The sequence below is a fragment of the Mytilus galloprovincialis genome, chromosome 1 (genome assembly GCF_965363235.1).
Source record: "Mytilus galloprovincialis chromosome 1, xbMytGall1.hap1.1, whole genome shotgun sequence".
Taxonomy (NCBI): Eukaryota; Metazoa; Mollusca; class Bivalvia; order Mytilida; family Mytilidae; genus Mytilus; species Mytilus galloprovincialis.
Genome location: NC_134838.1, coordinates 57,330,224 through 57,345,715, shown reverse-complemented (window position 1 = coordinate 57,345,715; position 15,492 = coordinate 57,330,224). Strand labels below are relative to the sequence as shown.

At 32.6% G+C, this 15,492-nt stretch overlaps 1 protein-coding gene across 1 annotated transcript in view; it reads right to left on the bottom strand.

Annotated features, from left to right (window-relative positions):
- Positions 1–15,492, bottom strand: part of LOC143079410 (mitochondrial S-adenosylmethionine carrier protein-like) — a gene marked incomplete in the record, with an annotated part of 79,285 nt that overhangs the window by 22,031 nt on the left and 41,762 nt on the right. Inside the window, 3 exon segments of the mRNA XM_076254744.1 lie at positions 4,160–4,252; positions 7,834–7,938; positions 14,198–14,307. Of these exon segments, the coding sequence (XP_076110859.1) occupies positions 4,160–4,252; positions 7,834–7,938; positions 14,198–14,307 (308 nt within the window).

The following is a 15,492-nucleotide window of genomic DNA, read 5'->3' as shown; positions in this document are numbered from 1 at the left end:
TTTACTGAACCAAATATACCGTATTAGGTCACTAGCACACTATGTAATTAATAATATCAGTTAATTTAAATGGAATTGGATTACCTCACTAAAACTGCTTTCAAATTGTCTAATTGTCATTTAACCAGGAAACCCCCCCCTTTTTTGTCCCTATTTGCTAAATGATTTGAGCCATAACCCCCATAACCATCCCTTTTTAGTATGGAAACTTGTGGTATAATTTCAGAGAGATTTATACACTTAAAAAAACAAGTCATTGACTGACAACTACAAAAATGGTTATTTTCGCCCCTTTTTGGGCTATCTATTTTTTTCGCGAGAAGTCGAAAAACAATTGTTTTCTTTCAATTTTAGCATTACATATAGTGGCAGCTGGGGGTGAAACAAACATTTTTTTTTTCTCAGAATCAAAAACAAATTATTTTTTTCTCCAAAAACTGGAAACAAACTTTTTTTTCCCAAAAAAAATATAGCCCCCCCCCCCCCCCCCCCCCCCCGAGAAAATCAAATGGTTGCTGCCTAATGGAGTAAGAACCCTAAAACTCAATTCCAGCATTTCCTTTGTAGTAAGAAACCTTGTAGTATAATTTCAGAGAGATCCATACACTTAAACACAAGTTATTTTCTGTAAAATATAATCAGATGTTCCACGGGGCGCAGCTTGATACAGCCACAGAGGTCGAACCCTGAACAGTTGGGGCAAGTATGGACACAACATTCAAGCTTGATACAGCTCTGAATTTGGATTGTGATTAAATAGTTGACACAGAATGAATGTGTTCTAAGAACTTAAAAAAATACCTATTATAGTCCAATATCCAAAATCTAAATACATGGCTAGATTTAGCCTTTCCAATAGTCATCTGGCGCGAAAAGGACGATAACTCAAATTTAGAACTTAATATTTTTGAAGACGGTCAAGTTCCGGAATTGTATGCTTTATCATCACGATTTTTTCTTTGGCTGTCGATAACAGAACTATTGATGCATTCTTAGACAATAAGGTATATTTAACAAGGCAGTATTATCAATGTATTATCGTGGTATCAATATATGTTAGTAATGTAAGATACCTGAATTATTTGTAATTTTGGCAATGACAATTCATCACTTCCCCTGAAAACATGATTTTGTAAAATATCACATCTCCGGGCGGCAAACCAGATCAATTTCATGATAATCGTTACTACAGCATTCTGATTGTTATTACTTGCTACATATTACCGCTTTTTTACCACTAAATCAATGTTTGTTTACTTTATCAACAAATGTGAGTAACATTCTAGGTCGAGTTGTCGTTCGTAGTATATAGTTTGTTCCAAACCATTGTTCGATTCTGGTATAGGTTGGCAGTTGTTTATCATCACTAAAGTTGTTGCAACTAAAACACATGCTATCTTCATTGTGTATGTGTGTTTTGTCTTTCATTCAAATTAGTTATGATTGATTATAAAAACAAAATGTTTTTAAATACATTTGGAAGACAGGATGGTCATGTAATTGTTATTTCCCTTTCTTATAATAGAAACTGCGTGTTTCTATATTTAACGATTTACATGACACTATTCAGTACATATTTGTTAAATTGATTAGATATTGCTGTTTTGAATTCATTTGTTAAAGATAATTATTCTAAAATTCAATATTTGCATCATTGCTTATCATTTATAACCTTTGTTGAATGACTTAATCATTTTATTTAAGTTGTTTGGAAATATATTGTTGATGGACAATTCCTACCGTGCAAGGGCTGTACAGCCAGTCAAGGTCGTTAAAAACTTCCATTTGTTGTTGATCGAAAGCATTCAATGGCGCTATCTATGTTTTAACAACACTTTTCTCACGATTAAAACCACCCTGCCTCAAGCTTTCATCCATCAAATTCTCATTTCTAGTCCTCTCATTACATAGGTCCCGTAATTCTGTCCACCCCTTTATCAATGTCACAATGCCTCCCATCCATTAACAACCCATCATTCGGCGACAAATTATATTATACTACCTGATTTGTTTCCTTTATGCAAAAATTACGAGTCAGGTTTTTATGCTTTAATAATGGCAATTGTTTTCACACATCTCGTTTTTAAGTCCCATGCGTATTTATTTTTCTATCAACTATATGGCCTCAACGCACATAATACAAACTATCTTTTCACAAAACCACAAAGATTACATTGCAAATACATATTCAGGTTTTTTTTTCTTCTAAAAGTTTACTTTGTGAGCCCAAAATGAGGAATTAATTATAAAACATGGGTAAGCAAAATAAATATCTAGAAGATGTTTTAAATAGACTATAGAAGAGGCACGAAAGACACCAGAGGGACAGTCAAACTCATAAATCGAAAATAAACTGACAACGCCATGGCTAAAAATGAAAAGGCCAAATAGACAAACAATTATAGTACACATGACACAATATAGAAAACTAAAGAATAAACAACAGGAACCACACTAAAAACTAGGGGTGATCTCAGGTGCTTCGGAAGGGTAGGCAGATCCTGCTCCACATGTGGCACCCGTCGTGTTGCTTATGAGATAACAAATCTGGTAAATAGTCTAATTCGGTAGGTCACATTTATGGAAGGGAAGGGGATTGAACTTACGACGTAAGGAACATATCCGATATCATTGTGAAACTGTTATTGCATAACGGTCAACCAACTCGTGATGGCGTCCGTAAAATTTATGAACTTTACCATTTGGAACTCTTGATTTAATAGCTTCGTTGTGAGCAACAACCCTCTATAAATAAAATCGTGATAGGAAATGCAAGCCTGGGAATATCGTATCAATTGGGAGATATACACATCGTATGCAGGTGCTACTGGAATGTTGCTACTCAGAAATGGAAAGTTCACAATTGGAAAGCTGAAATCATTTCTTTTGTCGTAAAGTTTTGTTTTCAATTGACCCTCATTGTCAATCTCTAGATGCAAGTCAAGATATGAGGCCGGCTTAACTATATCTGTTGTATCCTTTATATCTATTTCAATGGGATAGATGCGTTCGACATAGTCACCAAATTTTGAATTATTTAGTGAAAGAACAATCATCTATATAGCGGAAAGTAGAGTTAAAGGATATTGCTAACTTCTTATCTTTCTTCCTAAGAAGTTCCTGTATGAAGTCAGCCTCATAATAAGAAAGAAACAAGTCGACAAGAAGAGAGGCACAATTCGTTCCCATTGGAATGCCGATAGTCTGTTGAAAAACACGTCCTCCGAACGTAACAAATATGTTGTCAATCAAGAAATCAAGCATCTTGATAATGTCAGTTTCAGAGATTTTTTTGTTTCAATCAGAGTGATCCTTTTAAAAGTAGGATTTATCCCTTCCTAAGACAAGATACTTGTATAGTTGATGAGCTACCTCCTCGTGTAACAAGATTTATCTCTCCTGCGATTAAAACACATTGAGATTGAGATTGAATTGTTTGCCTTTGATAACAGCCAGTACCAAAGCACAATTATTTGTTTGGTGATTTTTTTTATTGATTAACAATAGTTAAATAAAGAAAAAGGATAATACTTTCAATTTCGAGGTCTCACAAAGGCTTTTTCACCTATTAGTATAATTTTACATTAAAAACCCAATTTTGGACACTTTGGACCTTAATGTAAACCAATTTGAAAACAGGACCAAAAATTAAGAATCTAAATACACGATTAGATTTGGCATATCAAAGAACACCAATAATTCAATTTTTGATAAAATCAAACAAAGTTCAATTTTGGACCCTTTTGGCCCTAATTCCGAACAACGAAGCAGACGACGACGTGATACCAATATACGACCATTTTTTTAAAATTTTTGTGGTCGTATGAAAATCACTTTCACAATAATCCCAATTCTTCTTTTGTGGCATCGAACCTTGTAATAAAATTTCTTACTCATTCATAATTACATTTAAAGTTATTGTCTGCAAAACCTTTTTTTACACCTAATTACAAAATAGCAAGGTCATTAGCCACAAAAACAATGATCCCATCAACCTTTCTTGTGTTGGAACTTTGTGCTTCAATTTCCTAGAGATTCATGAACTTGTACATAAGTTATTGATTGCAAACAAAAATGTCTTCAGACGCAGACACCACCATAACATAATACTACTGCATAAGATTGCGGTCGTATAAAAATTATAGCAATTGAATAGTACCTTAAAGTATTCCCACATTGGGAATTGCATAAAAGAAAAGGGAACCTCTCTTATTACTGTACTCAGGTAACCCCTATAAAGTCCTCTAAAACCCTGAAATAAAAAATAAAAATCATTTAAGTGCATTAACATGACGAATAAGTTGATTATGTATTTTTGATATATTTATATCTAAATTATTGACTTTAGATTTTAACATGGTAGTATTTTGGTATGTCCCCTTGCCTCTACTGGTGAGCTGAAATTTAGTTTACTATTGCGAAATTCCACTGCATTATATCAACCAAGATTTCCACAAATACCGGAGGCTCTCAAGAGCCTGTATCGCTCACCTTGGTCTATGTGCATATTAAACAATGGACACAGATAAATTCATCACAAAATTGTGTTTTGGTGATGGTGATGTGTTTTTAGATCTTACTTTACTTAACATTCTTGTTGCTACAATTATGAACTTGGTCCAGTAATAACAGTGGAAAATATTTTGTAAAAATTTACACAAATTTATGAAAATTGTTAAAAATTGACAATAAGGGCAATAACTCCTAAAGGGGTCTTTTGACAATTTTTGTAATGTTGACTTATTTATAGATCTCACTTTGCAGAACATTATTGCTGTATACAGTTTATCTCTATCTATAATAATATTGAAGATAATAACCAACCAGATGCTCCGCAGGGGGCAGCTTTATACGACCGCAGAGGTCGAACCCTTAACAGTTCGGGCAAGTATGGACACAACATTTAAGCTTGATACAGCTCTGAATTAAAATTGTGATTAAATAGTTGACACAACATAGGTTTCTGACACAGAATGAATGTGGTCTAAGAACTTAAACTTAAAAACTTAAAAAATTTAAATTGGGCATTTACCTATTATGGTCCAATATCCGAAATCTAAATACATGGTTAGATTCAGCAAATCATAAAACCCCACGAATTCAATTTTTGATGAAATCAAATAATGTTCAATTTTAGACCCTTTAGACCTCAATGTGGACACATTTGATAACCGGGCCCAAATATCAAAAATCTAAATACATGGTTAGATTCAGCATATTGAAAAACCCCTTATATTGAACTTTTGTTGAAATCAAACAAAGTTTAATTTTGGACCCCGATTTGGACCAACTTGAAAACTGGGCCCCATAATCAAAAATCTAAGTAAATGTTTAAATGCAGCATATCGAAGAACCTCAAGAATTCAATTTTTGTTAAAATCAAACTAAGTTTAATTTTTGGACCTTTTGGACCTTAATGTAGACCAATTTGAAAACAGGACCAAAAATTAAGAATCTAATTACACAGTTAGATTTGGCATATCAAAGAACCCCAATAATTAATTTTTTGATGAAATCAAACAAAGTTTAAGTTTGGACCCTTTTGGCCCCTAATTCCTAAACAGTTGGGACCAAAACCATCAAAATCAATCCCAATCTTTCTTTAGTAGTTATAAACCTCGTGTTAAAATTTTATTGATTTCTATTTACTTATACTAAAGTTATTGTGCAAAAACCAAAAGAAACGCTTATTTGGGACCTTTTTTTGGCCCCTAATTCCTAAACTGTTGGGACAAAACTCCCAAAATCAATCCCAACCTTCCTTTTGTGGTCATAAACCTTGTGTTTAAATTTCATAGATTTCCATTTACTTATACTAAAGTTATAGTGCGAAAACCAAATGTCTTCGGACGACGCAGACGACACCAACGTCATACCAATATACGACCAAAATTTTTTTAATTTTTGCGGTCGTATAACAGCAAAATTTTCTTAAAATTACTAATTCAGGGGCAGCAACCCAACAACGGGTTGTCCGATTTGTCTGAAAATTTCAGGGCAGATAGATCATCACCTGATAATTTTTTTTACCCCACACCAGATTTGTTCTAAATGCTTTGATTTCAGAAATAAAAGCCAAAAATCTACATTTTACCCCTATGTACTATTTTTAGCCATACGGCCAGCTAAGTTAGTTGGCTGGGTCATCGGACACATTTTTAAAACTAGATACCCCAATGATGATTGTGGCGAAGTTTGGTTAAATTTGGCCCAGTAGGAGAAATTTTTTTAAAAGATTACTAAAATTTACAAAAATGGTTAAAAATTGACTATAAAGAGCAATAACTCCTTTAGGGGTCATTTGACAATTTTGGTCATGTTGACTTATTTGTAGATCTTAATTTGCTAAACATTATTGCTGTTTACAGTTTATCACTATCTATAATAATATTCAAGATAATAACCAAAAACTTCAAAATTTCCATAAAATTACTAATTCCGGGGCAGCAACCCAACAACAGGTTGTCAGATTTGTCTGAAAATTTCAAAACAGATAAATGTTGACCTATTAAACAATTTTACCCCATGTTAGATTTGCTCTAAATGCTTTGGTTTCAGAGATATAAGTCAAAATATACATTTTACCCCTTTGTTCTACTTTTAGCCATGGCGGCCATCTTGGTTGGTTGGCCGGGTCATCGGACACATTGTTAAACTAGATACACCAATGATGATTGTGGCCAAGCTTGGTTAAACTTGGCCCAGTAGTTTCAGAGGAGAAGATTTTTGTAAAAGTTTACAGACGACGGACGACGGACGCGGGCCGACGGACGCCAAGTGATGAGAAAAGCTCACTTGACCTTTCAGGTCAGGTGAGCTAACAAAAAAGGCTAGGGAACAGCTTTAAATGCAAATATCAGTGGGAGAGAACTTTGCTAAAAGGAAGAAGTGTTGAATTATTTTTGCATTTTCAATCAAGACATTTACAAAATGTAAGGTACAGAAAATGATTTTTCCTAATGTTATTACTACTTACATCAGCGATTCATTTTTTTACCGTATATTATTTACTGAATAAAGGATAACGTCACGTCACCTGTTACTATGGCTTTCGTTTACCCCATATCACTTCGGTGTTGACATGAATATCAATAATGTGGTCATTTTTATAAATTTCCTGTTTACAAAACTTTGAATTTTTCGAAAAACTAAGGATTTTCTTATCCCAGACATAGATTACCTTAGCCGTATTTGGCACAACTTTTTTGAATTTTGGATCCTCAATGCTCTTCAACTTTGTACTTGTTTGGATGGAAGTGTCACTGATGAGTCTTATTTAGACAAAACGCGCGTCTGGCGTACTAAATTATAATCCTGGTACCTTTGATAACTAATTACTGAACATTATTGTTGCTTACAATTTATCGCTTTCTATAATAATAACCAAAAACCATAAAATTTCCTTAAAATTACCAATTTAGTGGCAACATCATGGGTTGTTTGATTCGTCTTAAAATTTATATTTAGACCTTGTAAACATTTTGATATCAGATTTGCTCTAAATGCTTTAGTTTTTGAGATATAAACCATAAACTGCATTTACCCTATGTTAATATTTTAGCCATGTTGTTTGAGGAAACAGAAAATAAAATAAAAACTTCATTCTTGATAACCTTATTCATCTTAAGTTTGGGTTAACTTGCTTTAGGTAGTTTCAGATGAGAAGATTTTTCAAAGTTACAAACTCATGATTGAATCTGTAAAATGCATTTTTGGTCTTTTGAGATTCTTTTTGTGCATTCTATATTTTTGCATATTCATTGAATAAAATTAATATTCCTTTTCTTTTAATTATTAATATCTGTGATTTGTTTTCTGTATCTAACCTCTTACTTCAGACTGCAATGTATTTCTAAGAACACTGTATGATGACGTATTTGTGAAAACCTGAGCTCTCTGCTTTATGACTTCAACTGGGACTCTTATCAAACAGCAAGTCTAAAATGGAAAAAAGATCGAAATAAAAAAAAACAGGCAAATATCAAATAATAAAATGCTCCCCAGATTGCAGCTTGAAAGAATGTAGAGGTTAAACCCGGAACAAATGGGTCAAGTATGGATTAAAGTTTGACATAGCATAAGCGTCTGACACAGAATGAATGAGTACTTAAAAAAATTTGAATATAAACCTTTTATCGTCCAACATGAAAAAATTAAATACATGGTCAGATTCAGCATATCAGAAAAACCCATGAATCTAATTTTTGTTGAAATCAATCAAAACAAAAGTTTAATTTTGGAAACTTTTGACCTCAATTCCTTAACAGTTAGAGCAATAACCCCGTAAATAAATCCCAACCAGATCATGTGCACAACCCATGATATACGCAAATTCAGGTAATCAAAACTGTATGAATTTCATAGATTTTTACGTGGTCTTTAAGCAAATTCTCACTTCAGGATCATTTGCCTACTTATAATTCAATCCAAACATACTTTTATGGTATGGTTACTTGTGATACAATTTCATACAAATCCATAAACTTAAACTCAAGTTCTTGTTTTGCCTGTTTGCTATTGGCCCATTTTGGTTGAAAAATTCTTATATACTTAGGGCCATAACCCATAATAATATTAAATGATATAAGCAAATCAGCCTACGTACAGATGAATCAGCCTGTGCAATACTGAAAACGTTCCACTGTCGATATAAATTAAGAGTTAATATTGCTTTAAGAACAGGGCCAATACAGAAAAAAACAGGGCCATTACAGAAAAAAGCCGTATTGGTCAAGGGGCTAATACGGGATTTTCACTACGTGTTTCAATTTTCTTACGCCTTAAGTATCGTTATGTATAAAAACATCTGTAATATATTTTATAACTTAAAATTATAGAATAAAAAAGTTTTGAAGTCTTGAAACGGAAATATTCAACAGCCTTTTTGAGTATGACTTTCGATTACTGACATTTTTTTCATTTCCATTGATCAATCATCAGGATGCAGACGATCCAACACTATGCATAGTTAAACTGTTTGATTTATTCTTTCTAGCTACTTTATAATTTCTAGATAAAATGAATTGTAATCGCTAAATATTATGTACTTTGACTAGAAATCAGATATTACATCTAAAAATGTTGATAAAAATCCATGGACGTGTAATATGCGAACAAACAAGTTCTTCAAAGTTAAGAAAAGAAATTCTGTATTTTCTTCACGGTAAGTTTTAAAACAAGAGTGCACAAGCTGAAATGTCTCGCCTTCTTTACTAGTCATTAATATTATGTTGATAGTCCTAAATATAAAGCTTTATTTAAACAACTGTCACATAAATATTAACCAAGAAAACTAAACATTGACCAATGAACCATGAAATTGAGGTCAAGGTCAGACAAACCATGCCAGGCAGGCATGTACATCTAGCAATTCTTTCATACAATAAATAAAGTTGACCTATTGCTTATAGTTTAAGAAAAACATAACAAAACACAAAAAGTTAACCATGAGTAATGAACCGTGAAAATGAGGTCAAGGTCAAATAAAACCTGCGTGACTGACATATAGATCATAAAATATTTCCATACAATAAATATATTTGACATATTATAGCCTTTTCATCTAAATTTGGGTTTTTAATGTAAAATTAGAATAATAGATGAAAAAGCCTTTGTGAGACCTCAAAATTGAAAGTATTTTCCTTTTTCTTTATTTAACTATTGTAAATCGATTAAAAATCTCCAAACAAATAGTCGTGCTTTGGTACTGGCTGTTATCAAAGGGAGACAATTCAATCTCAATGTGTTAAAATCCCAGGAGAGATAAATCTTGTTACACGAGGGGTAGCTCATCAGCTATAGTCTATTTCTAAAACATCTTCTAGATATTTATTTTACTAACCCATGTTTTATAATTAATTCCTCACTTTGGGCTCACAAAGTAAACTTGAATAAAAACCATGAATATGTATTTGCTATGTCATCTTTGTGGTTTTGTGAAAAGGATAGTTTGTATTGTGTGCCTTAAGGCCATATACATGTAGTTGATAGTAAAAAATATGCATGGGAGTTAAAAACGAGATGTGTGAAAAAAATGGCCATTATTAGAGCAAACTTATCTGACTCGTAATTTTTGCATATAGGAAACAAATCAGGTAGTATATAATAATTTGTTGCCAAATGATGTGTTGTTAATGGATGCGAGTCTTTGTGACACTGATAAGGGGTGGGCAGAATTATGGGAACTATGGAATGAGAGGACTAGAAATGGGAATTTGACGGATGAAAGCTTGAGGCAGGGTAGTTTTAATCGTGAGAAAAGTCTTGTTAAAACAGAGATAATTCATGTTGATGAAAAAAATAGGAGTGCAGAGGAACAGAATATGGAGTAAAGAATGAGTATGGGGAGGGAACTGGGAATCAATAGGCCTGTCCACCAATAACTAAAAGCCATTAAAGAAATAAGGGAGTGGGGTCTGACATGTATGTAAAAGGATCAATTATGCAGGGGATGCAGACCACAGATTGGTCTAATTTGATCTAATTTGACAACTGCCACCAGAAGTAGGAACAGGAGGAAAGCTAGGCCAAGCAAACGGCAGCAACGTTGTCCTGGTACACCAGCAGCCAAGTAAAGAGCGGATAATTTTGATATGCCAAATTGTGTATGTGAATTTTTATGCCAAATATTTTGTATAAGCCGAAATAAGCCTAAATTTGTGTGTGTGAGTTTTGCAAAAAATAATTAGTGAGATGTTTTGTATGTACTGGGAAAAAAAAGAGAAGTAAAACAAAACAAAATAAAATAAATGAAAATCCAAAGGGTGTATGTAAATTTTGACTGCTTTGTGCTAGCCTACTTAGGACTTTATAGTGCTAGAACACAGGAACGCTATCCGCCACGCTTATTAAAACTGGGTTAGCGCAAACCAGATCTTGCGAAGTACCATTTTTAAAGTCTTAGATTTGACTTTTTTTCAATCAACAATGGATTTCCAAACAACTTATTTAAAATGATTAAGTCTTTGAACAAAGGTTATAAATGATAAGCAACGATGCAAATATTGAACTTTAAAATATAAATAACTATCTTTAACAAATGAATTCAAAACAGCAATATCTGTTCAATTTAACAAATATGTACTGAAAAGTGTCATGTATATAGTTAAATATAGAAACACGCAATTTCTATTTTCAAACAAGGGAAATAACAATTACATGGCAATCCTGTCGTCTAAATGTGTTTAAAAACATTTTGTTTTTATAAACAATTACTAATTAGAAAGAAAGAAAAAACACTCACACACACTGAAGATAACATGTGTTTTAGTTGCAACAACTTTATTGTTGATAAACAACTGCCAACCAGTACCAGAAACAAACAATGTTTTGGAACAAACTATACACTACGAATGACAACTCGACCTAGAATGTTACTCACATTTGTTGATAATGTAAACAAACATTGATTTAAAAAAAAAACCCGGTAAAATGTAGCAATTAATAACAATCAAAATGCTGAAGTAAAGATCATCAGGAAATTGATATGGTTTGCCACCTGGAAATGCTGATAAGTGATATCTTACAAAATCATGTTTTCAGGAGAAGTGATGAAATGTCCTTGCCAAAATTACAATTAATTCAGGTAACTAACATTACTTACATATTGATACCACGATAATACATTGATAATACTGACTTGTTAAATCTATAATACTAAAATAACAAGGTCCAATTTGTCAGCCGTCATGGGGTAAAAACCACTAATCAAAGAATTCAATTTTATATATACGTCTAATATAGGACAATGGTGTAGATTAAAAATTACACAACTCGAGACCCTTTTGTTTTCCACATAATTAATATTGCCAATAATTAACAAGTTCCGGGTCAATCTGATACCCATACCAATAGTATATTCACCTGTTACCTATTACCTTATCTGTACGTTCTGCACCTGACAGGCGCACCACCAAACGTCTATTTAGGATTTTGCTATATACACGGGTCATAATCACAGGGTATTTTAATCAGTAAGACTTTCTAAGATAACAATACGAATACTAAAAATCTGGACTTAAATAAGGTGTATAATTACAGTTTTCAATTTATTTATTAGTGGGCATGACGTAAAACAGCTAACCAAAGAATTCAACTTTATTTATAACTGATATAGGACAATGCTGTTGATTAAAAATACTCAATTCAAGGACCTTTTGTTTTCCAAATAATTAATATTACCAATACTTGATAACTTCCAGGTCGACGGGTTCAAACCGAAAGCTTTCAAAGCAGAGAAACTGTGTATCTTATAATCGGCATGACTTTATAGATGACAATACCAATACTAAAATAAGGCTTACGCATAGTTATATACTTTAATTCAGTCACAGACTAGTGTTTTAGTATACCTTATTGTCACAGAATGCAGCAATAGTTCTGTTGTCGACGGCCATAGAAAAAATCGTGATGATAAAACATGCAATTCCTGAAATTGACCGTCTCCAAAAATATTAAATTCTAATATAGAGTTATCATCCTTTTCGCACCAGATGACTATTGAAAAAGCTACATATTGCATAAAGTATTAGACACAGAAAAAAAATCAAAATCTTAACTTTGACCATTGAAACATGAAAATGAGGTCAAGGTCAAATGACACCTGCCAGATAGACATGTACACCTTACAGTCCTTCCATACACCAAATATACTAGACCTATTGTTTATAGTATCTGAGATATGGACTTGACCACCAAAACTTAACCTTGTTCACTGATCCATGAAATGAGGTCGAGGTCAGGTGAAAAAAGTCTGACAGAAATGAGGACCTTGCACGGTACGCACATATCAAATATAGTTATCCTATTACTTAAAATAAGAGAGAATTTAACATTGCAAAAAATCTTAACTTTTTATTCAAGTAGTCGCTGAACCATGAAAATGAGGTCAAGGACATTGGACATGTGCCTGATGAAAACTTCGTAACATGAGGCATCCATAAACAAAGTATGAAGCATCAAGGTCTTCTGCCTTCTAAAATATAAAGCTTCTAAGAAGTTGCGTTATCGCATGAATTTTAATTAAACGCTTGATCCACTCAGAATTCTAGGTCGCAAACAAGCTTTCCCTGAACTAAAGTATTTGGACCCTTTAGACCTTAGGGTGGGCGCAATCAACAGTTTTTTTCTATGACTTCACCTTTCGATGGACCATGCATAAGTGACCCTTAGTGGTGGACTGATTTATAAAGATACTTGTATAAAACTAGATATCACTGGAATCAGAATGTTCTCTAGTTTATAATGAAATAAAAATAATGTGCACTTTTAATATATTAAAAAAATTCCATCCAATGAACATGGGGAAAAAAGGTCTAATTTGAACATAAAAAACTTGAAACCAGGTCATGTGCACACCCATGAAGACATGATCCATGCACATTTTACATAATCAAAACTGTATGAAATTTGTAGGTTTTTACCTGGCCTTTCAAAAAAAATCTTGTTTCAGGGTACAGTCTCCTGCTCCGAAAAGAGCTACATTAGCTGCAAATAAGTTTTCAATTTTCACTGCCAAAAAAAAATAGGATGTTTACAGTGTTGTCTCGCCTCAAAACATGTATATTTAATATCATTTTTAAAATTAATCATTCAAACTGTTTTAATTGAAAGCTAATTAATTTACTCATTTTTACAATCAAATACAAAAAACATGATACTTTTTCACCAATTGAATAAATAAACAGGGGTTTCCCTCCAAGGTTATTTTTAGTCGGGGAATAACCCCTAGTTTTTTATACGAAACTGTTTATAGCACCCTTAATATAGACCAATTAAATGAATTTGAAAACAGGACCAAAAATTAAGAATCTAAATACACGGTTAGATTTGGTATATCAAAGAACCTATATACTTATACTGAAGTTATTATCCGGAAATCATCAGTCTTAAAATGGACGATGACAAGGAAGACATGATACCAATATACGACCAAATTTAAAAAAAAATTTGCGGTCGTATAAATAGAATGTCATAATGCCTCCCTAGTCTTGTATGTGTGATATTATCATATCAGCTACTGTCATATCGTGATCCGAGAAATCATGAATCCAACTACCAGTGCATACATATGTTGTAAAAATCCTATTCACATGGAATTCAAGAAGATCACTTCTTAAAAAAAAATACAATGACTAACGAATTTATGAATCAGAATATTTTACTGACATATCGAGAACATTTTTTTTCTTTTACCTACCATTTCACCAAATGAAGCACCAGCCATATGTACTATTGGTAATGATTTACTTAATCCAACACTAGAAGCAAAATTTTTCGTGGTCTCATAAGTACAGAAAAATACTGCAGCTGAAAAAAAAATATATGAAATATTTTATTTTAAATTTTAACTAAAATAGGGAACATCAACTAATCACAAATACTCACAACACAACATAAAAATAACTACAGGAAAAAATATTAATGAAACTCATTTGCACTAGATTGATTGATTGATTGTTGGTTGCTTTACGCCGCATTAGCACAAAAAGTTATTTGCACTAGAAAGTTTCTAATATAAAAAAAGAAGATGTGGTATGATTGCCAATGAGACAACTGTCCACAAGAGACCAAAATGACACAGACATTAACAACTATGGGTCACCGCCTGTTCTCTTGTTATTTGTTTAATGAATTAATTACTACACCAATGTAACATCAACTTTATTGATAAATATTATTTTTTGTTTAGGACTGTAACTCTTATGAATGGTAAGGATAGAACTGACAAAAATCAAACCAATAAATGAAAGGTATTTTGTTCAAATGATTTTCTAATTTTAAACCAGAAACCCTATTATACCTATAGTTAACGTATCAATGTAAATGTAACCCTATAGTTAACGCATCAATGTAAATTAACGGAATTTGATGAGACTGTCATCAAAGTGAGAGGGTTAGCGCTATAAAACCAGGTTTAATCCACCATTTTCTACATTTGAAAATGCCTGTTCCAAGTCAGGAATATGACAGTTCTAGTCCATTTGTTTTTGATGTGTTTTGTTATTTGATTTTGCCATGTGATTATGGACTTTCCTAATTGATTTTCCTCTTAAGTTCAGTATTTTTGTGATTTTACTTTTTATATTGATTTTCAAACCTTGAAAGACCATAAATCTGGAACTTGTAACATTTAAATCCTATTTACAGCCCGTAACAGAGTAGTGATCGAATTCGCGTTTCTTTACAGTCAGAATAAGTTACGTTATCGACAAACTTATTTCAGAAGTGACATGATTTAATTTTCTTCATCGACAAAATATTTCATGTCCAACGTGTAAGTGTACATTGTTTAAGTCGAAGTTTTTTTTAACACAGTAAAACATTTTTTTATAATCAACCTCTCTCATTGGCATTTTCATTTTAACGGTAAAGGATCAAATACGGGATCTCCGAAATTTCTATCATTTGTTACGAGGAAATCATTATTCAATCGAACATATGCTCAATGTAGATATTATATACTGATTGCACTGTGAATATTTATGGGATTCA